The sequence below is a fragment of the Pogona vitticeps genome, chromosome 3, assembly GCF_051106095.1.
Source record: "Pogona vitticeps strain Pit_001003342236 chromosome 3, PviZW2.1, whole genome shotgun sequence".
Taxonomy (NCBI): domain Eukaryota; kingdom Metazoa; phylum Chordata; class Lepidosauria; order Squamata; family Agamidae; genus Pogona; species Pogona vitticeps.
Genome location: NC_135785.1, coordinates 205,877,640 through 205,901,670, shown reverse-complemented (window position 1 = coordinate 205,901,670; position 24,031 = coordinate 205,877,640). Strand labels below are relative to the sequence as shown.

At 38.8% G+C, this 24,031-nt stretch overlaps 1 protein-coding gene across 11 annotated transcripts in view; it reads left to right on the top strand.

The window, feature by feature from the left end:
- Window positions 1-23,539, top strand: part of USP16 (ubiquitin specific peptidase 16) — a 31,075-nt gene extending 7,536 nt beyond the window's left edge. For 9 of the 11 annotated variants that reach the window (XM_020796218.3, XM_020796217.3, XM_020796212.3 and 6 more), the window contains exons 7-18: window positions 1,181-1,276; window positions 2,913-3,043; window positions 6,328-6,415; window positions 7,495-7,573; window positions 10,537-10,628; window positions 11,522-11,578; window positions 15,380-15,541; window positions 16,614-17,286; window positions 19,128-19,222; window positions 19,892-19,978; window positions 22,853-23,009; window positions 23,123-23,539. In XM_020796218.3, the coding sequence (XP_020651877.3) occupies window positions 1,181-1,276; window positions 2,913-3,043; window positions 6,328-6,415; window positions 7,495-7,573; window positions 10,537-10,628; window positions 11,522-11,578; window positions 15,380-15,541; window positions 16,614-17,286; window positions 19,128-19,222; window positions 19,892-19,978; window positions 22,853-23,009; window positions 23,123-23,250 (1,845 nt within the window). In that variant the 3' untranslated portion in view covers window positions 23,251-23,539. The remainder of the gene's footprint in view (window positions 1-1,180; window positions 1,277-2,912; window positions 3,044-6,327; window positions 6,416-7,494; window positions 7,574-10,536; window positions 10,629-11,521; window positions 11,579-15,379; window positions 15,542-16,613; window positions 17,287-19,127; window positions 19,223-19,891; window positions 19,979-22,852; window positions 23,010-23,122) is intronic. The other 2 variants (XM_020796219.3, XM_020796216.3) reach the window with 1 other exon arrangement.
- Window positions 23,540-24,031: the final 492 nt, after the last annotated feature.

Below are 24,031 nucleotides of genomic sequence, written 5' to 3'. Positions count from 1 at the left end.
TTTTGTTACTGTTATGTGCTGTGAAATTGCTTCTGACCCTAACAGGATTTTCTAGGTTGGTGAAATCTCTAAGGAGTGGGTTACCATTGCCATCCCCATTGAGGTTTCATGGCTGAGCAGGGATTTTAAGTCAGATCTTCTGAGTCCTAATCCAACATTCTATCCACCACACCACATTGGCTGCCAACAGAGCAGTGTGAAAATTAAAACAGTGCAGTGAAGATCAATCCCCTTCACCCAAATCAAAATGAAATTTCTTCAGAACGATATGAAAGGACCAATAGTATCAAAACTAGAGACCAACAAATCTCAATCCACCTGTTCATATAATTTTTTAGAAAATATTTTGACATGGTATAAAAACTTCTTTTAGGGAGGACATCTCCTAGCTGCCATGCTACCACTTAAAAGGTGCTGCTTTGGCCACAAGATGCACATACCGAATTAGAACAAAGCTGCATGTGCAGGTTTTATTGTGCAGGGTAGGTTTCAGGTTGGAGAAGACATTCTCTCAGGTATGCTGCACCAATCTCAGTAGTTGATCAAAGCCTACTGCAGATAAAACCCAGATTAGGTCATTCTATATGTCAAGCTGTTAGAGTGAGTAGATAACTGCATCATACACCAGCTAGAGAACAAAAACAATCTTCAGGACAGTCTTATAGAAAGCATTCTAAGGACAGGTCTGCCTTACATAAAGCAGAGAAGAGGAAAACAATGTGTGCTTACACTGAAGGAAAATACAGTTTTTCAGTGTAACTAATAAATAATGGAGTAATATATATTCATAGATGGACAAACATTTGTTCCTCATGTAGTTTCAGCAAAAATAATGCAATAAGGAAAAATAAAGACCAGTATATGCTGGATCATTTTGCTGCATTTTCAGTATCCCCGACTTTTATCCCATTTCAGACATCAGCTGCTGGCTTGATCTAGGCATACAACCTACTAGCTTTATCTTTGTCATAGTTGCTAAATAGTATGCTGTTTAAAAGAACTGGACACATAGGAGAATAATAGTGATCAAAATATACTGTTTTTTGAAGTTAATCCTATCAGCTACTCTTTTTTTCAGTGTACAGCATTGTGGTTTTACAGTATTTTGAACATAATAGAAGAGGTTTCTACGTACAGCAGCAACAGTAGGCTTTTTTTGTGTGTGTTTTTTTTTTTGCAGAATTTATCACAGACACCAGTTCTGAGAGAACTACTGAAGGAGGTTAAAATGCCAGACTCTACACTTACGATTGAGCCATCAGAATTCCCAATAACAGTACGTAATATGTTTCATTTGTTCAGAGTGGAGCTTCAGTATTTGAAACATGTTTTTGCTTTAATTAGTCAATTAGTTCACTAATTTTATTTTTTAAAATTTATTTATTTATTTTATTTATATCCCGCCTATCTAGTCGATTAAGACCACTCTAAGCGGCTCTTTGTACCAGTAAAGGGACCCAAGACATTTCACATGCTATAAAGAAACAAACCGACTAAAACATGGAAATTTATTGTATTAAAAACAGCTACTAGTAGCACTAATTTAGTTAAAACAAAAACACTTCAAAACCTATTAAAATACCTATACAGTGGTGCCTCGCATAGCGAGGTTAATCCGTTCCGGATTAACCTTCGCTATGCTGAAGCATCGCTGAACGGGGCAGCGATTTCCATTGGAACGCATTAAACATCGTTTAATGCGTTCCAAATAGGCCAAATACTCACCGTTCAGCGAAGCTTCAGGATGGCCGGCAGCCATTTTCGCGCCCTCGCCTCGCTTAACGAGGGCGCGAAAATGCTGCGCGCGGCCATTTTAGGCCATTTCCCGGCTTCCGGCGGCCATTTTGGCCGCCGAACAGCTGATCGGCGGGGGGCGTTTTGCGAAGATCGGTAAGCGAAACGCTTACCGGTCTTCGCAAAGCGAATTTTTCCCTATGGGAACAACATTGTGCGATCGCATTAGCGATCCGAAAAAACGGATCGCTATGCGATTTAATCGTTATACGGTGCGCTCGTTAAGCGAGGCACCACTGTATATTGATAATATCCAGAGCCAGGATCCAAGATCTTTGCTATTAAAGGCCTGTCTAAAAAAGATGATCTTTCTCTATCTCCAGAAGGACAGGCTGGGGAGGCATCCTAGCCTCTCGAGGGAGAGAATTCTACAACCTAGAAGCAGCTACAGAGATGATCCTCTCTGCCATTGTCACCAGATATGCCTGTGAAGGCAATGAGAGTGAGATAGGGACCTACCCTGAAGATCTTACAAGCCAGAAAGGCTCATAGCCTTCCTTCAGAAAGCCTGGATCAAATCATATAGGGCTTTATAGGTCATAATCAGCACTTTGAACTGGGCTCAGAAACAGGCCAGCAGTTAAGTCTATTTTATAGATTCCTAGGTGAATATCAAGAGTCAGAAGGCTGCCAGGACAAATAACACAGAGGCTGTCATTTAGCATTCCATGAACATCTCCCAGCCTTGTGTACTTCTTTCTTTTGTAGTATAATTATAAGGAGACCAGGATTCCCCTCCTGTTTTTAATGGACTAATATCTGAACAGATAAAATGTGCTTAGTCTTAACTGTGGTTTACAGGAAGAAACTATTTTCATGAATCATTGTTTCAAACTGACTTGACTGGCTGAACCACAGTTAAGAACAGCCTTCCCTATCTTCTGTCTTTCAGAAGGTTGTTCTCAACTGTGGTTTAGCCAATATAAATTATGGATCTTTAAGTGCAGTTCCTGGGCTATTTGCTTTTTGCCGATCAGTGTAAATGCTACCCATTTCATTTACAAAAAATAAACACATATTTTACATAGAAGATCTGAATTGTCTTGGTGTATCTTCTTGGGTAGGCAAATTGCAAAATTAATGCTTATAGACATATGTTTTCTTTATGTGGTGTTCAGGAACTCCTGGTAGTTAAACTTGATCAGCCAAGACCCCTGACATCAGCAATGTGCCAATTTCTGACGGAAATGCAAGAAACAAAAAAAGGAACAGTGACCCCTAAAGAGCTCTTCTCACAAGTCTGTAAGAAGTGAGTATAATAGAGAGGCATTAAGCAAGCTAAGGCCGAATACAAGAGGAGAATTGAAGACTGCTTTCTCAGCAATAACATGAGGCAAGTTTGGCAGGGGGTTCAACAACTAACAAACTACAAAGCAAAAAAGGTTTCCTCAGGCGGAGGTGTGGAGGTGGCTGAGGAGTTGAACAACTTTTTTGCTCGATTCGAGATCGATCAAACTGAAACTGTTCGTTTGCCATCATTTACTCAGCAGAGTCCCCCCTTCATTGTGAATGAGCAGGATGTGAGACAGATTATGAAAGTGGTTAACTCCAGAAAAGCAGCTGGACCCGACTTAATTCCTGGTCGGGTGGTAAAAGACTGTGCTGATCAGCTAGCCGGGATATGGACTGTAATTTTTAATAGATCCCTGACACTATGCGCAGTTCCCGTCTGTCTCAAGGCTTCCATCATCGTTCCACTGCCTAAAAAGTTGCCTACAAACAGTCCGAATGACTACAGGCCGGTGGCACTAACTTCAATCTTAATGAAGTGCTTTGAGCAGTTAGTTCGGAAATATATTATCTCCTGCCTTCCTCATCCCTTTGATGGGCTTCAGTTTGCTTATAAAGAAAATAGATCAACCGAGGATGCGATCAATACTGTGCTTTATATGGCTTTATCCCACTTGGAAACACAAGGGAATTATGTAAGAATGCTGTTCGCGGACTTTAGCTCTGCTTTTAACACCATTATACCCCACAGATTAATAGACAAACTTAAAGATCTTGATTTTCCAGATTCTATCTGTCTGTGGATTTTGGATTTTTTAACAAATCGTCCACAAAGGGTTAAACTGAATGACTACATCTCTACTGACAAGATACTCAGCACTGGCACTCCACAAGGCTGTGTCCTTAGTCCACTACTGTTCTCCATTTATTCATCGGATTGCACCAATAACCATCCCAGTAATAGGATTATCAAATTTGCAGACGATACTACACTAGTAGGACTTATCTCTGGGGATGATGAGTCTGCGTATCGGGACGAGGTATTACAGCTATCCCGCTGGTGCAAAAAAAAACAATCTTTTATTTAACATCCAAAAAACCAAGGAATTCATAGTGGACTATAGGAAAAAAAGAGCAGACATTCAGCCACTGTATATAGATGGAGTTTGTGTGGAACAGGTGGTTGAATGTAAGTTTCTTGGGACTATCATAACAAATGACCTGACTTGGAGTGCAAACACCGCTGCGTTAATCAGGAAGGCACAACAACGGTTGTATTTTCTAAGGATTCTTAGAAAGCAACAATTGACTGAGAGTTTGTTAATCACCTTCTATCGGAGTTCGATTGAGAGCATATTATCCTACTGTCTCTGTGTATGGTTCACGAGCTGCACAGTGGCAGAGAAAAAGGCAATTCAAAGGGTGATTAAGACGGCCCAAAACATCATTGGCTGTTCACTCCCCTCTTTGGAAGAATTGTATAAGAACAGATGTAAGAGGAAGATATCTAACATACTGAAAGACTCCTCTCATCCGGGATATCAGCTCTTTAAACTATTACCATCAGGAAGGAGATTCAGGGTATTGAAAGCAAGGACAAGCAGATTCAGGAACAGTTTTTACCCAAGTGCAGTATTGAGTTTAAATGTGGGGCCATAGGTTTTTGGTGGATTTTAATTGCTGAGAGAAAACGGGGTATCTATATTTGGATGGTGAAAGTTGTGTATATTTTAACTTTTTTTTGTAGTGTTGTCCAGTTTTACCTTGGGGAAGAGCACCTCATTTCGTTGCACCCACTTGTGAGCGCAATGACAAATAAATTTCTTATGTCTTATGTCTTATGTCTTAATACTGTACTGGGAAAGCTTAATTAGTGGAGTATAGTGACTTAAGTCCTGTTGGCTTAAATTTACTGATCTAGCGGATAAACTGATCTAGCGGGCAGCAGTTTTCCAGTATTAAAGTTTTCATGCCCACCCCCATCTCAAGGCTTCTAAAGGCTTCTCCAAGGTGAAAGGGAGCCTTAGAATCTGAAGTGGGAGATAGGAAGTTTTAAATTAAATTAAATTAAAGATTTATATTGCTGGTTGATGACATCCAAATTGTACTGTGTAAAGCTATGCACCAATGGGGTTTGTTTAAAGTGAATCTGAACTATTTAGGTATTTTAGGCCATCGTTTGTCATACAGAAGACAGGGCAGGGAAACCTGTGACTGTTTGGATTTTGTTGAATCAAACCTCCCCCATCAGTCTTTGCTGTCATCTCAATCAGCAATAACAGAAGTACAGTACTTTGGTACACTACAGAGTAATGGATCTAATATAGTGGCTGAAATCCACTATATTTGAGCAAGCCCATTGAATCTGTGGAACTCACAAATCCTCACTGATTCAGTAGGCCTCCTTTAGTTGTGACTTAACTACTGGTTTTCTGTCATTAAAACAAATATGTTGTTTTTGAAAGCATTTTCTTCTTTGGCTTCCATAAATTACATATTGTCTCTTTTACCTTCATTGCATGAATTGGGGACTGGATATTGCAAAACTATTTCCATAATGCTTCAGCACTCAACTGTTTAAAGTGTGTGCAACCTGTACTTTGAAACTCACCCTTCAAGCTTTACAGATTAAACAGTGCATGGAATCAACTAAAATGTCAGTTTAGTGGCTGTTGCTTTTAATCAATCAAAATTAGCTTGCGTGCTCTGTAAAGAGTGGGTGGGTGTTTTAAAGTCAGTGGCTGCAGAGGGACCCTCTGAGATGAAGGAGCATAAAGTTGTCCATCTCTGCTGTACACTAGAGTAAGTGGCATTTCTAAGTAGGCACATCTAATACTGTTAAAAACTCTAGCGGCTATATGGGAATCATACAATAAAACAAATATTTTCAGTATTGTGAGAATGTTATGGCAGAATTAGTCTTCTAGAGCTACATTTCACATTAGGCTTCTAGAGCCTAATGTGAAATATTGCAAACACATGTCAGTGGTTTCCACATTTTGCCATACATCCATATTGTATCAGACTGTGGAAGCAATAACATATCCAAGCACACAGTGACAACCAGCATATTGATGCAAATTGCTTACACAGTTTCTGGTTAATGCTGCATGATGCCTACAGAATTCTGGCCATGGTTGTACCTATTTTGGACAACCATCTGTCAGATTTGCTTTGATTTGGATTAAGCAGGGGGTTGGATTAAATTGCCTTATTGGTCCTTTCCCACTCAATTATTCTGTGATTCTATGATTCTATTTTAATTCATGTCAATTTAACTTTTTTTTTTTTTTGCTTACGTAGAGCCATACGTTTTAAAGGCTATCAGCAGCAAGACAGTCAGGAGCTGCTTCGTTATTTGCTAGATGGAATGCGAACAGAAGAAATGCAGGTAATTATCTTACCATGGAATGAATACTGTGGTTGTTAGTCCTCTCTGGCCTCTTTGGTGCAAAGGCAGCATTAAAAAGAACAAGGCATCCTAGCTCATTGGGAAGTTCAGTCAATAAAATGTACTCATGACTAAGTCCTTGTGATAACAGTGAATGGGCTGCAATCCAACATATGCTGATTAGGGAATATATCTGTGCTTAATTCTGAGTGAGCATGTATAGGAATGGGTTGCCGTAACTTTGTTTCCATCTAGTAATTTACTGAACTTCAGTATACAGTACACAAAAAATAGTATTGGAAGTACAGTAGTAATGTACCTCCAAATGCAACAGAGAATATTTCCTCTGCCACTTCCTGTAAGTAATGATGTATCTAGTTACTTTGTGCAAAGGAAACCCATATCAACTCTATACCATTTCAAAAAATACAGCACTTTGTTAGTGTTTTCTTCCCTGTAAAGTACAAAGAAAGCTGTTGTCAACAGTAATATCACTGATTTCAATGGAACCTAATTACAACTAATTTGGGGATTTCAATGGGACCTAACTGGATTTCCCAAATTAGTTGCAATTATGTCCCAATGAAATCAATGATACTATGTCTTAGAGATCTGCATGTAAGCCAGGAACATTGACCCAAGTTTGGATAAATGAGTTTTATCCAATCCATCTCATTCCAATATCAACCTCCATTAGTGGAACAGGAAAAGAGGTGGTTTTCAGTGATTTGCCACTCCTCCCTGCACCCTCTGTGCAAATCCTCTCTGGACATTAGGAAAATTCTCAGAAAAGCATAAGAAATATCCCAAATCTTGTGTTCTGCTGAGGGAAACCTCTGCTGGTTTAGTGAGACTTCTTTCAGGGAAGGGACAGCTTTTCAGTACAAGTTAATATGTGGGGAGGGGGGGAGAGAAATGCACCGACAGAGGACTTCTGCATGTAATCATTCACAGATGATTAATCTATATAGTATAACAATCTGTAGGACAGGATTTCTGTTTTACTGTTGTATAATATTATCCTTTAAGAAACTGGATTACTTGCCTTGTTTACAAATATTTGAAATTACACTTTCTAGCGGATTTGTGCTGGAATTTTTAAGGCATTGAATAGTTCTACTGACAAAGAAAATGAAGAACTAAAAAAGAAAATTAAAGGTAACAATTTCTATATGTTCGTTACCTTGTGAATTCCATGGAAATATAGTGTATAAATTTAGTCTGGTACCCAAAATCTGTTTATGAAACACATTTACACAGAGAGCAACAGGATAAAATGAGAAGGGCTAGTGGCTCCCCTCGCTTGTGAGTTTACCTTATTCATGTTTCGTTGACTGAATAGATATTGTCTGTGCATACAGGATGTTATGCTTGATATATATGCTTTTTTCCATAAACAATCATCAAAACGTTGAACTGTACAGCTCATTCACATTTTCTTAACTTTAAAATTATACGGCTCACTGTTTTTTCTTAGAACCAGCCACCTCTGGGCTTTCAAGGCACCTAATAAGGTGATAGGTACATGGGGCTGATTTTGTTCTTAAATCATTTCAGCAGGTGCTGCCAACCTTTTCTGCATCACTAAAGCCTCTGTATAGCTGCTGTCACATGAGTTGAAAAAGGAGAAACATCTGACTAATATACAGAGTGTCATTTATAACCATTTGCTCTCAACATTCATCTTTTTTCTCCTGGTTAGGAGCTGTGTCTTCATTCTGTTCCCTGGCTGAGGAGTACAGCTGTCTCTAGTCAGATCCCAAGTTCATATGTAAAGATAAGCCACAATGTTATTTATTCAATTCTGACTTATTTATTTATATAAATAGTCATATCCTGCCCTATATTAAATATTTTTGAGCAGGGCAGGAATAAAAGAATTTAAAGCAGTTTACAAAAATCTGTAACATGGTATATCAGAACCAGTGTTTTCTGTCTAAATTTGTTCCTGCAAACAAACTGATTTATTACCCACAATTAGAAAGCAAAGTTTGTTTTAGGCATATGAACTCTGGCTTATTTAAATTGAGGTAGTCAAATTCAGCCCTTCAGATATTGCTAGACTGAAACAAGTCTCAGTTCTGGCCAGCATAGACAGTCATAGGGAATTATGGATGTTCAGCATCTGGAGGACCACAGATATCCACCTTTGCCTCTAGTCCATACCCAGAACAATGGCTTGTTCCTATGCTTGTTTTCCTAGCTACCCACCTTGAAACAGGAGCTAGCAAAAGGGGTGGGGAGTAGATGTAGGAGAAACAAACTGTGCTTAGAGTGTTAGTCTAGCTTTATTTGCTTCAATGGCATCCCATTAGTCAAATGTCAACTTCATTTGCCAAATGACAGTTCAGTTTGCTGAATTTTATTTACATTCATGAGATCATGATACTTAAGTTTAACAAGAAGTATTTTGTGTAATAACACATATTCCAGAAATAAGCTCAGTGCACAATTAAGATACAGGTCAGCACATTCTTACATTGCATGAATACTGCTTAATAAATCTTTATTAGCTGAAATCCAGTTTCACAGGTCCACATGCATGATCAGAATGGCATCAACAGCAAATCATTGCTGATTAAAAGCAAATTCTCACTGATTAAAGAAATTTCAGGGTGTACATGACTCATACACAATGTGTAACCTTAAATCATCAAAGGAAGTTTTTAATCAGCCGCGATTTACCACTGGTGAAGATGCCATTGCCTTTGTGAATGCAGAATGGTGCAACAGGATTTCAGCCAACAGATCTTTTAGACTGACACATGTGAGTCTCCTTTTTTGTTTTTAGTATTAACCGAAACATCCATCAAATTAAATATGGCTTTTAGTGTTATTTATTACCTTAAACTTAATTAAATTATACTTTGACATTTAATATCTAAATTAAAATATATATTTAATGGAAGACCTAGTGTGGTATAGTGGATAGAGTAATGGACTAGGATACAGGAGCCGTGGGTTTGAATCCCTGCTCATCCACAGAAACTCACCAGGGGTGAGGAACTAATAAAACCATTCCTTACCTGGAAAGCCCTATTGGGATTTCTATAAGTCATTTCCAACTTGATGGCATCTATCTTTTTATTGTACTTTAATTGTTGTAAGCTGCCCAGAGACCTTTGGGTAGAGTGGGCAGCATATAAGTTAGTTAGTTAGTTAGTTAGTTAGTTAGTTAGTTAGTTAGTTAGTTAGTTAGATAGATAGATAGATAGATAGATAGATAGATAGATAGATAGATAGATAGATAGATAGATAGATAGATAGATAAAACATATATTTAATACTTAATGTTGATTGAAATGTAATGTATACTTAATGTGCAAATCCAGTTTGGCTATTTTTAAATTGCTGTATTGCCTTGGCTTCCCACCTCATTTGAGGCACTGATAGTGACAAAAAAATTTGAAGCCACAGTCTTTTCATTTTTGTTTTTCCACCATTATTTACTTTGCTGGTAAAACAGAGACATTGATCCTACAGCTGATACTGTAGCTGCTGCCTCCACTATTGAATGCAAATCAAGGCCAGGCTCAGTGGTGAGTCTCGCATCAAACTCCACCTGCCAGCAGCCTTTGCCACATTGGAAAAAGATGTTTGCACCAGTTGACAACCATGTTACTCTTTGACATGGCAGTAAGCTTTTCATCAACTGGTCCTACAGCCAGATACTGACCCCCCCCCCCTTACCTGGCCTTGTAGTCGTGATACTGGTCTGTTCCTCCAGCACACTCCTTATTTATTTTCCCTATTGCCCTGCATTTGTGCACACCACTCACCACCTCTTAGCTGCCTCAGAATCTCCATTCTTTCAGTTGTAGTTGACATTACAGAGAGATAGGATTCACTTCTATCTTTTAATTTCCATTTCACTGGCCATATTGGAGACTTATTAGCCAAACTATAAATCTGGTTGCCTTTTGCTGGAAGTGTGGTCAGTGGCATGTGGTAGCTTGGTTGTCTGCAGAACAATTCACGCCTGAGGCAACAAACTGAGACTTACATAAACTATGGCTTAGTGTGGCATATAGACCACAGTTGGCAACATGATAACATGTAACTGATAAATTGAAGATTAAAAGGTTCAGCTGCTTTTATTGATATATTGTCTGATATTTCAGATTATGAAAAGAGAAAGTTAACACAAACCTTTGTGGATCGTATATTTGGGGGCGAATTGACGAGTACTATAATGTGTGAAGAGTGCCGAACTGTAAGTAGATTGGCTTTTGTGTATAGACTATAAAGTGTTGAATGGCAAACAGTGTCAAGAGAATGCCTCCGTTAATTTGGATTTTCTCAGGTGGACTTCATTTATCACTGTTGCAAAGGAAGTGTATTGTGTCATCATGCAGTTGCTAATTCTGTGCTTGTTGGTGGCTCAGAGGTGTTAAGAAAGAAAATTTCCATTAATTGGTAGCCAAGATAATTTCTTATGTCTCTCCCTTCTTTTGACTAGTCAGAGCAGAAAGAATTATGCATAATGAGGTATTCCTTGGGCTCAGGATTTTATCTTGTAATTTAAGTGAATGTCAACTTAAAAAGTATTCAAAGTTTATCATTATGAATGGTTATCAGACATGGAAAGTGAGACTTTAAACACCAAGTGGTAGCGTGAGCTTTGATGGTTTACAATCCACTTGGTCAGATATGGAGTGTATTATCATGATTTCAAATATATGTATATGTTACAGAGAAGGAACAGAGTGAAAGTTGATAAAAAGTGTATCAACTGGCAATAGACAATTAGTCCAAATGTCATACCAGTAAATAATTTAACAGACACTTTATCAGGTGTTATCCTGCACATAGGTCTGTGCAGTATAAGTAGTAAAAAAATGAAAGTGTTATGTTCTGTTGAGCTTAAACCTAATGAATGATATTATTTCAAATCTTAATTAAGAGCTTAATTTTAGCTTTAAATTCCCTCCCTTTGGATAGACAGAAAATGGCTTCACACACACAGACACAGACACAGACACAGAGAGAGAGACTGTGTGTTCTGTTCCTCGGTACATTTATTTTCACGTAACTTGGCTGTGAGATCTAACTTATATCTTAATGTCAGACAGTTTTTCTAATAATAGTTTACAATGTTTGTTTCAGGTTTCTTTAGTGCATGAGTCATTCCTTGATCTCTCACTCCCAGTTTTAAACGAAAAGGTAAATATAAAGGAACTTGATTTTGTTTTTAAACTGTAAAAAAATACCTTCTTTTTGTTGGAGTCATTTCAGCATAAGCTGTCTTCAGTAGGTCTGGCTGGGAAAATCCTTTCTGAGCTGGGGTGACTGTCAGTCAGTCCAGCAGTAGCCAATTGTTCCTTTCCTATTTCTGATTTTAAAGATACAGGAAAGGAACAAACCACAAGTCTTAGCTTAAGAGTCTTTTTTCCTTTCTATTTAGTCTGCTGATCATTAAAATTAGTATGCAGTTATGTGAGTGTAGTCCACAGGAGACTCCTGGAAGCAGGCTGTAAGTTTGTTGAGGCCTGTTTGTGTAAGCATTTTTGTATAGTATGCTCTTTTTGACCTCTAATTGTGAGTTAATGAAACCTTCCATTATCAACGTCTCAGTGAGTTATAGCTGTGACCATCAGTTGATGACAGAAAAGCTGTGGTCTACTCTGGAGAGACTTTAAACTCTGTGCATGTAGAGTTTAAGCAAAATTCAAAACAGCAAGAATGATCAAGATTCTGAAAGAAGCAGAAATGAATACTTTCTTCCCCAAAAAAAGTCAAAGTAAGTTCTTTATAATCTCTGCAACTCAGATAAATGGGCCATACACTTGGCAATCATTCACAATTTTCTAGAGAAGAATGACTTCTGGTGATTTTCCCTTACCTGTCCTATCACTGATATTTAGCTTTTCTTTAATGCCATTTCCTTTTCATCCACCACTTTAACAGCATCAACGAGAGCATTTTGGAGTGTCCCCCCCCCATATATCAGGTAGCTTTTTCCATTTTTCATCTTCCCTTCTTCTTCTGTTTAACATACTTTTAATCGTTGTTTCTGCCAATACCCAAGGTAGCAGATGCACATGTACGCACAGTACATGTGCAAATTCACATATTAATATATAATACCAATTAGAGTTGCAACTTGAATTTCTTCTGTGTATGGCTTTTGTGGCCTTCAAGAAGTGTGTCACCTGAGAGGGGAAATTGCCCCTTGGATATAGGCACCCAGAGTGCTTATTTAAGCTCAGTGAAGGTCATCTTTTTCAGCAGCATGCTATTTGCCAAGGATTTACTAAAGCCAGCACTTCACAACAGGTCGTTGAAATGAAAATTACATCTCTGGGAAAAATTGCTTCAATTTGGACACTCAGAATAACCCACTGTACCTACTTCAGTCTGCAAGTCCTGCTGAAAAGATGTTTTGTGGCTGCAGCAGACTCAGCAGTTACATCTCAGCAAGCTACTGGAACTTGAATTTCACTTTCTTCTTCAGTTATATGCCATTTACTGGACACTTTGATTTTGGCTTCAACCTTGAAGTCAGCTTCACTCTAGAAATTATTGTTGATTCTGAAAGATCTAATAGTTTCTTTACAGGTAAGATCTCACGCAATATCTAAAGAGCAGCCAAAGTAAAGAAAGAGCAAAGGGAGGACAAGGGAAAATATTTCCACATACTATAAAAGAGTTGTAGTTGTCTGCTGCTCCAACTCCAGTAAGTCCATCTGTGTTGGCTTTGATCCTAGTTGCCTTGGCCCTTATGGACGTCTTGGTCCAACTGCATCAGGATAAGTGGCTTCAATCTAATAAATAATTGAGGAACTGATCTTTGAAGAGCCAAGACAGACATCCATTCCAACTACAGTGCAAGAGACCCATAGATTATTCTCTTTTGACCTGGTCTGCACAGGTCACAATGTTGAAGTTGTCACTGTGTTGGTTTCAGGCCTTCATTCTTTACTATTGATTCTGGGTTCTGCTTTGCAACTCAGTAATCCTGAGACCAATTCAAGAATCACCTCATTCTTCTGAAGTTACATCTTCTGGTACTGAAAGTTGTTCTTTGACACCAGGAGTGACACCAGAGTTTTGCTTTCTTCAGTTGTGAGCACACAACTCCATTATCTCCATAGGAGGATATCCAATTCTGATGTCAGGCTTACTGATCTGTAGCTTTCAAGTTCCTCTTTCCTTGACAGTGCGGTCCTTTCCATTTTCATTTTACTTTTGCCTGGAGAATCATAGACTATCTGGGGGGGGGGAAGTTACTTAAAATAAGAACTGAGCACTTCTGCTTTTTCTTTGTCATCTGTTACCATTTCTTCATCCTCCCATAGTAGCTGAGCTATTTCTTTTTTCTGTCTTTTCCTATGCATGTACCTGAAGAATGCTTTTTTCTTGTTCTTGCTAACCTCAGCTCATTCTCACCTTTAGATTCTTCTCTTTTTTTGTCCTTTTTTGTTTTCATGTCCTCTCTGAACTTTTTGTGAAACCACATTTCTGTTTTTGTTTCTTTTCTATCTTCCTTTCCCCCCCCCCCCTTTGTTGGAATTGTTTGTAGTTGTGTCGTTAGAATTTCCTTTCTAAGAAATTCCCATCCATCTTGGATTCCTCTTCCTGTTAGGATCTCCTGGCTTGGGATATTACTTATCCTTGTTCTGAGTTTATTAAAATTGGCTTTCCTAAAATCCAGTGTATGCATGTGGCTAAACTCTGCTTATAACATAACTTTCCCTCAGTTTTCCCCTTACTGCCGCTGCATCCATCAAGTCATCTCTGTTGGTTGGAATCAAGTCCAGGTTTTCTCCTCTACTTTTTGCAGGAGAAAATTATAAGCCACACCAGCCAGGAATTTCTTGGAAGGGCCATATTGGCGGAACATGCTTCCTAATAGGTATTAGGGTAATCAAAATCTCCCGTTACTGCTACAATATGTTTCTTTCAAATTCTTGCAGTTTGTTTTTCAATGGTTTCATCCTCATCTTATCCTTGATTGGGAGGTCTAGACTCCGAATGCCATGTTCTTTTTTCTTTCAACCCAGTTAAATTAATCCAGATTCTTTTGAAGTTGCTTATCTGAAACTGGTACTTTGAGTGACCATTTGTGAACTGACACTACCCCCATGCTCCTTTACATAGTCCATCACACTGCTCTTTTTCTGCTGATGGTGGACTGCAATTGAGAAAAAGCTATTAGAGTGTTCCTAGGCATGTATAGTGTGGATGGGGATCCTCTCAAAAGCTACTGAGCTCGAGAAGATTCTGAATAAGGCTTTGTTCAGACTCAAAACCTATGTGCGTAAGTTCACAGATGGCCACACAAGGAGTTACAGTTTTGAGTAACCAGTCTTTATAAAAAGACTTGCTTTATCAGCCCTGCTAACTAGAGTACTTATTTTGAGAACAGGATGATCATAAGTGGTAACGTTGCTATATTATGAAGAATTACAATGTTTCATTGGCTGGTATTCAGAACATTGACAAATGAGAGTGAAGCAGTTGATAACTTTTTCCCTATCCCGCAAAAGTGCCTTGTGCCTTGAGGAAGGTAAGACTTTTCAGCTTTCAGAAGTGGCTTTCTGAGGGGTCTGAAGGGGAATTCTCAAGATGCAGTAGATGTATTGCCCCTTCAGAGAGTGCTTGCTCCCAGGTCTATCATGCTAAGAGAGTCCTTAAAATCTAATGGAATAAAAAGTAGTTGGAGTATAAAGGCAGGACATTTTCTCTTTTCATTGTAACCTTAATATAGTAATTATCATTGTAAAACTTTTTTTGTGAAATTGCTTATATAGGGAGGCTTTGAAAATTGTTTCAGGATTTGAATGAAGGAAAAACCTATAAGGATAACTCTACTTCCCAACAAACAATTGTGACAAAGAGCAGTCGTCACTTGATTTCTCCCCCCTCCTTTTACACTTATTGAAATGCCAGTAGGAAACCTGAAGTATAATACTATAAAATTGGCTTCCCACCTTTCTGAACTGTCCCTATTTTCTTTTTAAGAATGGTAAGAGAAAAACAAGTGGGAAAAATGTTGAAAAAGAAATAGAAAATGATGAAGACAGCATAGAAAATGACTGTTACTTGAAAGAGAGAGAAGAGGCTCCAGGTACAAGTAAGCATCTCCAGAAAAAGGCAAAGAAAATGGCCAAAAGGCAAGCAAAGGTTAGTACTGTGGAGTTCAGAAGATATAAGCCAATTTAGTATACTTGAGTATGAGATTTTAGTAGTCTTATAAAAGTATCTACCCTTGTTTTTGGATTGTGTACAAGGAGCACACGGCTTTCTTCTTTTTCTTTGGTGTACTTGTTTCTGAAACACAAATGGTATTAAGTAGGTTGAGTTATTACTATCGCTGTGTTGAATTTTGTGAGATTTGGTGTTTGAAGGAAAGATTGCCTCACTCCAAGGTCCATTGATGGAAGTAGTTCCATAAATCTTATTCCAATACAGACTTGGATCCTTGTCATAGATTTCAGTTGTATAAAAACACATAACACTGTCATTTCTCAAATAATAATTTGTCCACTTAACAAGATTTTATCATATTCTGACAGCCTGACTGGGGGGGCCTGTGAAATATAGGTCTAGTTTAGTTCACTATATTCAGGTAGCCAAGCATTTCATGCTGAGAAACAGTAAGCCTTTTGAAAGATTCAGCATGTAAGAGATGGAAGGAAAATGTGAGCCTAAGGCAAGCCGTTATTTATTTTCATAGTAACCAAACCATGACTTGACTTTTAAGTCTACATGGAGCCATATTGCATACACAAGAAGGTGTCTATTCTAAAGGTGGGCACAAACGGTGGTTTGGCCCAGTTTGGCCAGGTGCCCAACAGGTGTTTCATAGGTGCTGCATGCTTCCCTCCCCCACTTCCTCCGGGCAATTGCCCACTAAAGGCAGTGCCACATGCTTCCCTGCCTCGCCTCCTCATCTGAGTGGTTGGCTGCCGGAGGAGGCAGGGAGGAAGCGTGCACTGCTGCCAGTGAATGAGCCATTGCCCAGAGGAGACGTGGGAGGTAAGTACATGGTACCCATGGAACACCTGTGCAGACGCTGTGCCAAACCAGGGTGAACCACAGTTCATGCCTGTCTTTAGACTATACTTAACACTGACTCATATACTTAGTTTATGTTAACTAAATGATACAAGATCTATAATTTATATTTGTCTTTACACATAATCAGTGTTAAACTTCTTGTGGTACTTAATTTATTGTATATTTCACTTAACAGAATCAGCGTCGTCAGCAAAAAATTCAGGAAAAGGTGATCCCTCTGACAGATAGCTATGCCAATGAAAAAACTGAAGTTGATAATGATTACTGTAAGGGAACAGTAGAAGGTAACTCTGAGCTAATTTGCCCAAAACAAGAAGAGTCATTAAATCCTGTTGAAGATCCATTTGTTGATCAAAAAGATAGTATGAATGGGCAAAATATAACAGTTGAAATCCAGAATACAGAAGACCACAATGAAGATAAAGACATTTCTGACCAGGAAGCAAATAATGAAGTTGGTATGTGTGTTCCTCCAGAAGGCTTGGATTCTACAGTGGAGTGTGTCAATAAGTTTGACCATCTGCCTCTCAAAGAAGATAGTCTTGAAGAAGACGAGGATATTGCCAATGGATTTAACAAACTGTCCTTAAAGGGAGACATTGGGAGCGATACAGATAGTTTCAGCGAACTTGATAACTCAGAGACAAAAATATATGAAGTAGTGAATGAGGACCCAGAAACGGCGTTTTGTACTCTTGCAAGCAGAGAACCTATAAACACAGAAGAAAATTCAGTCCTTCATTGCTTGTATCAGTTCACTCATAAAGAGAAACTTTGTGGGAACAATAAACTGCTCTGTGATATATGCACACGCAGGCAACATTGCGGGCCAAAGACAGCAGGGAAAAGTATGCTAAATTCTTCCTTTTTTAAAGATAGTATTTACATATTTCCTTACCAGGCCAATCTAATATAAATGACTTGTCAGAGCACTTGTTTTAGTAGAGTGAGAGGAGGAAAGAGAAATGCATGCCCAGCTTTTATGGAGTTATCAGGTGGTTTTTATGTGGCAGTATCTTAGGTAAACCTAAAGAATTGTAGTTGCCAGCTTAAAATGAGTAGCCAGAACTGAATGAGGGTATTGATGATGGCAGAATATAAACTGTTTGTCATACTTCTGTATATAATTTCTTCAGGTAACCAATGAAATATTCAAGTAGAAAACAGTGCAGTTAAAGTTACCCACCTGTATGACTGAGGGAATAATCTTGCTAGTCAAGACAGTAATTTATTTTTGTTTATTCATTCATTTAAAATATTTTTGTCCCATCTTTCTCCATTAAAAGCTGTTGTTGAATTTAGATTTTTTCCAGACAAAGGGTGGCATAAACTAGTTAGGACTGTCCTTGCTTTGGCTTAATTCTGTGCCAGCATAATGGCTATGGCACTAAGCGGGTGCAGCTTTGGATCTGGCATCTCTTCCTTTATACTGCCCCTTCTCTAGTCCATTTTGGCTGTCCTGCTGATTGATCTAAATCAGTGTAGTAGCCCGTCTGCCAGCAGATATCTGTAATCGGCCACCACAAGGGATTTTCTGCTCACAGAAGGGCAGTTGTGTTTGGCACAGGAAGGTTTTTCCTGTTTTACACACCCTACAGTAGCATGTCTTTAATATAAGATTGCACTGCCTGCCTCCAGCTTTCCAAGTATTGTCACTGCCTTTTGTATCCAGCCCTACTGGCCATTTCTCATATACAGTACATTACTGTATCTTGTGTTGCCCAAGCAATTTATATAAACATTTTATTGAATCTGTTTGTCCATCCATCTATCTTCTACTGCACTTTTCTTATGATCTAAGCAATAAAGAGCAGGGGGAGGGGTCTGTGAAAATCACACAGGAACCTGATGGCGGCAGTAATTTTGAAATAGACAGAAAATTGGAGAGTGTAGCTTTAGAACTGAGAGACAATACATATACTGTGGATCATCTGTTGCGCTTGAATGGGACGTGTCTCTCTAAATGCACTTCACTGGGTGGAATACTTACTGTGGTTGAAAACTCTTTCCAGAGTTTAATTCCTGTAACTTCATCTTAGGTAAAACTAGAGTCAAATCACAGAACCATGTGTGAGCTGCTAGCTCGAGTGCCACTGTCCTATATGAAAGAACATATGGAAGTGGCTCTTGTGTTAGCAGACCTCTTCTTCATTGTATGCGATGTATACATAAATATTTTTGAGATCATTGTGATTGTAACTAGCAAGAAATGTTTTATGCATCATAAATGTAAAAGGAGGGTGGCTTTATTTGTGGGTTTCCATTTAAGTCAAAGTTCATTTATTGAACACTCATTAAATATTGTGGATAGATGAGTATGTGCTTAGTTTGTTATCAAGTGTGGGTAACCTAATGTCTTGCAAATATTTTGGATTCTAATTCCCATAATAACCGACCATTGTTCTTCTTGACTGAGATTTATGGAAGTAGTCGTCCAAGTGCCAGGCTGCCTATTCTATTGCATTACATAGAAGTCAATGGGACTCAAAATTCTTAATTTGGAAGGATTGTGCTGGAGTCTATAATCCAATATATACAAAATGAATAGCTTCGAACAGGTAGCACTCATGTCTTTCAAAAAATGTTTTAAGTTATTTATTGTATGCTGTTCTTAGATGTTATCAAATGTAGGAATCTTTAGATACAAACTGATTTGACAATGATCATACTTTGTCTTTCTCTTCTCCAGATTCCAAGAAGCATGTATACACCAATGCTGAAAAACAAATGCTTATTTCTCTCGCTCCCCCGGTTCTAACTCTTCATTTAAAAAGATTTCAACAGGTATAATTAACTGTATTTGCAATTTTTTTTAATGCACTGGCAGCACAGTATTTTGCTGTTTAAGCCAAAGGACAAAGTGGCTTTCACCACCCACCCCATTTCTGGCTCCCTACACTGGATCTGACTGCACCAGCTTGAACCTTGTTTTCAACACTGTTGATTAGAGTTTCTTTTCCATCGCCTGAGGGCAACCAAGTAGGTAATGGGATTCAAAACAGGCCTTTGTGGATCAAAGATTTCTCTTTCACCAAAGGTGAAGGGCAAAAGGGCTGCTGCTGCTCTCTCCATACCACCTGCTGGCTCATTGGTAGGGTCAACTCTGTATTTGCTAACTCTGAAGAAGATGGTCAGGAAAGAGACACTAGCAAGCAGTACCTTTTCATGTGTTGCAGTTTTGTATTTATGTTTGAGCTAGAGAGGAAGCAAGAGTTGTGTAGATTTTTGTTTCTGGCCTTTCAAACACAAAAAAAATTCTCTGGTGGCATGGCCCACACCTGTGCTGATTGAGGAATTTTGGAAAGAACTGTAAAAAAAATCCCCATATCTCTGAAAGGTATTTCACATTATTTGATCTGCTGCCTTCAATATGGATGTTTTTTCTTATCACTTAGGTTTTATTGTTCCATGTGTTTTATTTATTTATTTTTTCTTTCTGTGGTTTCTTCACAGGCAGGATATAGTCTCCAAAAAGTGAACAAGCATATAATGTTTCCTGAAATAATAGATTTGGCTCCTTTCTGCTCAGTTAAATGCAAGGTAAGCAAGAAAGTCAATTTAATTTCCAATATTTTTGGGAGTCCCTTTCTGATTTGAAAAAAGATGAAAAACGCACTTCATGTATTACAAGTTTAATCCATATACATGCATTCAATAAGGGTATGCTTACTTTATATGGGATATATGTGTACAAAACCAGACAAGTGGGCTGTAGCTCTGACAAGGTATTTAAGACAAAGCAGCTCCTTTAATGTACTCCTGTGTGGAACTGAGTTTACAGCTTTTCGAAAGATTTATTTTCCAAAGCCAGTTCCGCAGCTGACAAGCTAAAGAAAATGTTTTTGAGGTCCTAAGCCTAATGCAGTGGCTCCCAAGCAGGAAAACATGGATCAGTGTATATAGCAGGAGGATCAATCTATATGAAAAAGCCCTGGTTTCCTGGATGAAGCTATGGTCCCATCTAATGTTCAGAAGCCTGTATTAAATACACAGTCCAACAACTGCTACATTCATATGGTGACCACAGTTGTTTGACCCTCACTCCTGCTCTTAAGTCTATCTGCTCCAGAACCAGTTCTCTCCCTTTCAGTAGCAACTAATATTTTTTTCCCTTACTGTCAAAGCCCTTCAAGATGTTATCTGGAAGTTGAGTCATGGCAACAGGACTTCTTGTTAGGTTGAAATGTTTCGCTACTCATCCAAGTAGCTTCTTCAGTCTTGGATGCGTAGTGAAACATTTCAACCTAACAAGAAGTCCAGTTGCCATGACTCAAATTCCAGATAACCTCACCAGGATGGCTGAGAATCTTCACATATATAACCTTAAGACGTTGTCCATGACTCTCTGAACACCCTCAGGGTATGGGTACAGCATAACCTCCTCATAGTCCATGGTTTTAGTACTAATTATATGCAGATTACATATAACTACCTTTCTGTGCTAGAACACACACACACCATCTTGCATTTCCAAGTACCTCTCTGGTATTTCCACTTGATGCTTAATTATCAGACCTATTCAGTTGTTGTGGTATCTGGAATCTTTTGCCCACTATTACTTTGCTCATGCCAGTAGCAACATCTCTCCAGGGCTGTTCTATATACAAAAGCAGGAATCAATTTTCTAGGGTTCTTGCTCATGTGTATAGCCTACTTGTGGGCAAGAACTTCTTCAAATGCACCACAGCTCACATGAACAAAGCAACATGGGGTTGTAACCACATTGATGGCAAAACAGCTGTATAGGGCTATTGTCTCAGAAATAATACATCCAAAAGCAAACTTTGCTGTTCTTTTAGGAACTCTACTTCTTAATGCACAGTATATTGCTTTGTAATTAATGTGATTAAATATAGTAGGAAAGCTTCAGTATACTGTATGTATACTTCAACAATTTGAATTTGTATTTGGTTTGAAAAAGTATTTTCAATGAAACATTAAGCTTGTCCCTTTTTACGCTGGATGAAGTCATCTGGAGTTGTGGGGTCCGGTGTCATCAGTATGCTGATGACACCCAGCTCTACCAGTTTTTTCCAACTGCAGTGGATACTGTTCTGACCCTTGAGTGCTTCTTGGGGACAGTTCTGGAGTGGATGAGGGCAAATGGACTGAGGTTGAATCCTGACAAGACAGAAATTTTGCGCGTGGGTTGGAAAACTCCCTCTCCTTTTGGGGGAGTGACTCTTCCCATGAAGAGTGAGGTTTGCAGCTTGGACATCTTCCTGGAGCCGTATCTCACCATGGAAACCCAGGTGGCATCTGTAGTCCAGACAGCCCATTTTCATCTTCGGAGGATTGCCCAGCTTCATCCCTATCTAGACATGGGGGCACTCACAACGTTGATTCATGCCATCATAATCTCAAGAATAGACTAGTGCAGTGCTCTCTGCGTGGGGCTACCCTTGAGGGTGATGCAGACTCCAACTGGTCTAAAATTAAGCGGCCAGATTAATAACTGGGGTGAAGAAATTCCAGCACATCTTCCTTACTCTGGCCACCCTTCATTGGCTACTGGTTTGTTTCCGCATGGACTTCCAATGTTATGACAACATTCAAAGCCCTAAATGGTTTAGGACCTTGGTACCTATCAGAACGCGTGCTCCCAGCCAGATCTGTCCGTAATACCCGTTTCTCACAGGCAGAGCGGTTGAGGACCTTGACCCTGAAGGAGGCCTGGAGGGAAAGAACAAGAAACCGGGCCTTCTTGATGGTCACCTCCCGCTTTTGGAACAACCTGCCCATTGAGATCCGCCTGGCACCCTCACTGGATGAGTTTAAACAATCATTGAAGACTCGGCTCTTGTCAGGCTTTCCTGGAGCATTAAGATCTTGGCTTCCCTTTTACCATCCTTGTTGTCATCCTCTCCATCACCCTTTTATCACCTTTATCGCCATCTGTTTTAATTTACCCTATTTGGCTTGTATTAATTTATTTTTATTATGTTTTAATATTGTTTATACTGTTGTTAGCCGCCCAGAGTGACCTGGTTGCCAGATGGTGTGGGGTACAAATTCAATACATACATAGTCTTTAAATCTTTCATTTATTAGCAAATTGCCACTTAGGAATCAACACAGTTAATGCATACCTCGAAATATTAGTAGGTAGAATTGGACTGTTTAGTTCTTCCTGGTCCTTGTGGTTTATATACATAGGTCTTATGCCTTCTGCAGAATACCACACAGAACCTTCCATAGCTGATTAGCCTTAAAACTCCCCTTCCCATCCTAAATATATATTCCTACTAGTTAGCATAATGTTGTGTGACAAGAGATACAAGCACTACTGACTCCAATGGCTCACTGAAAGACTAAAGTGGCAACCTGTTTACCCTGATGCACTTACAGTGAGTCAACATTTCTGAATGAAGTCAAGCTGTTTAAAATGTTCTGAGGATTTGTTGTTCTTCACAGAATGTTGCAGAAGGGAATTCAAAGGTCCTGTATTCCTTGTATGGTATTGTTGAGCACAGTGGTACCATGAGATCTGGTCACTACACTGCATACGTTAAGATGAGAGCTATGACCAACCAGCTTTCTGATCTTGTTCTTCATGGGAAGATTCAACAAAGTAAGTAGAACCAGTTCTGTTCAATCCCCAAAGACTTAACTTCAGCTAATTTCCCATGAAATTCTCAGAATGGAATAATGAAGTGAAATTGATTTGCATTTTTTTCTCTTCAGCAGTCGCAGAGAGTGAATCATCTAAAGGACAGTGGTTTCATATCAGTGATACTCATGTACAAGCAGTGCCTATATCCAAAGTGCTGAATTCCCAAGCATATCTTTTATTTTATGAACGACTACTATAAATGAACTAATCAAGTCTTCTTATAGAAACTGATTCGCAACCAAGAAAGTTATACCCCTGAAAATGATTGTGTTCAGTCAACTGGTTTTGACTATACCTGTATTCAGACATACTTCAGTGTACTTTAATAATAAAAAAGTTATCTTTAGAACTAAATGTGGCATCAATTTTCCATATTGTTCTACAGGTACTACAAGGATTTTTGCACTCATTGCCTTTCATTGGTTTTTGTTGCCCCATGTACCCATTAGCCTGTACATATACATTAAAAATGAGGTGTATTTGTAGCACTTTGTTGTACTTTAGACTCTTGAGTATTCTGAAATGCATGGTGTTTCTAGGATATAAGATACCTGATCACCTTCCGAATATTTATTATTGGTTTGGTTACTAGTGTACTACATATATAGAGAGAGGTATTGCTTCCTGTGCTTCTGTTTCCCCATATGGATAAAAAGATAACAAAATAATCTAAAAGATGCCTGTACCTCTCACTTGTTGGCCTTTGTAATTTTAGAGGCAAATATCACTCCACCCCCATATATATACTACCTTTTACTCAGTCAGAACATGACTAGACATTTCTAAATGGACTGAAATAGTCCCTGCTTTCAAAGGTCACAGAAGGTTTTTCTTAAAGCCTACATACCTTAAATCTACCACAATGATGTTCCAAGAAAAAGTAAAAAAATCTACAGATTTGCCTGATCAGGTAGTAAATTCAGGCCCATGGGCCTCTTACCTAATTACCTTGGATGCATTTGTGTTTGTTTACATCTGCT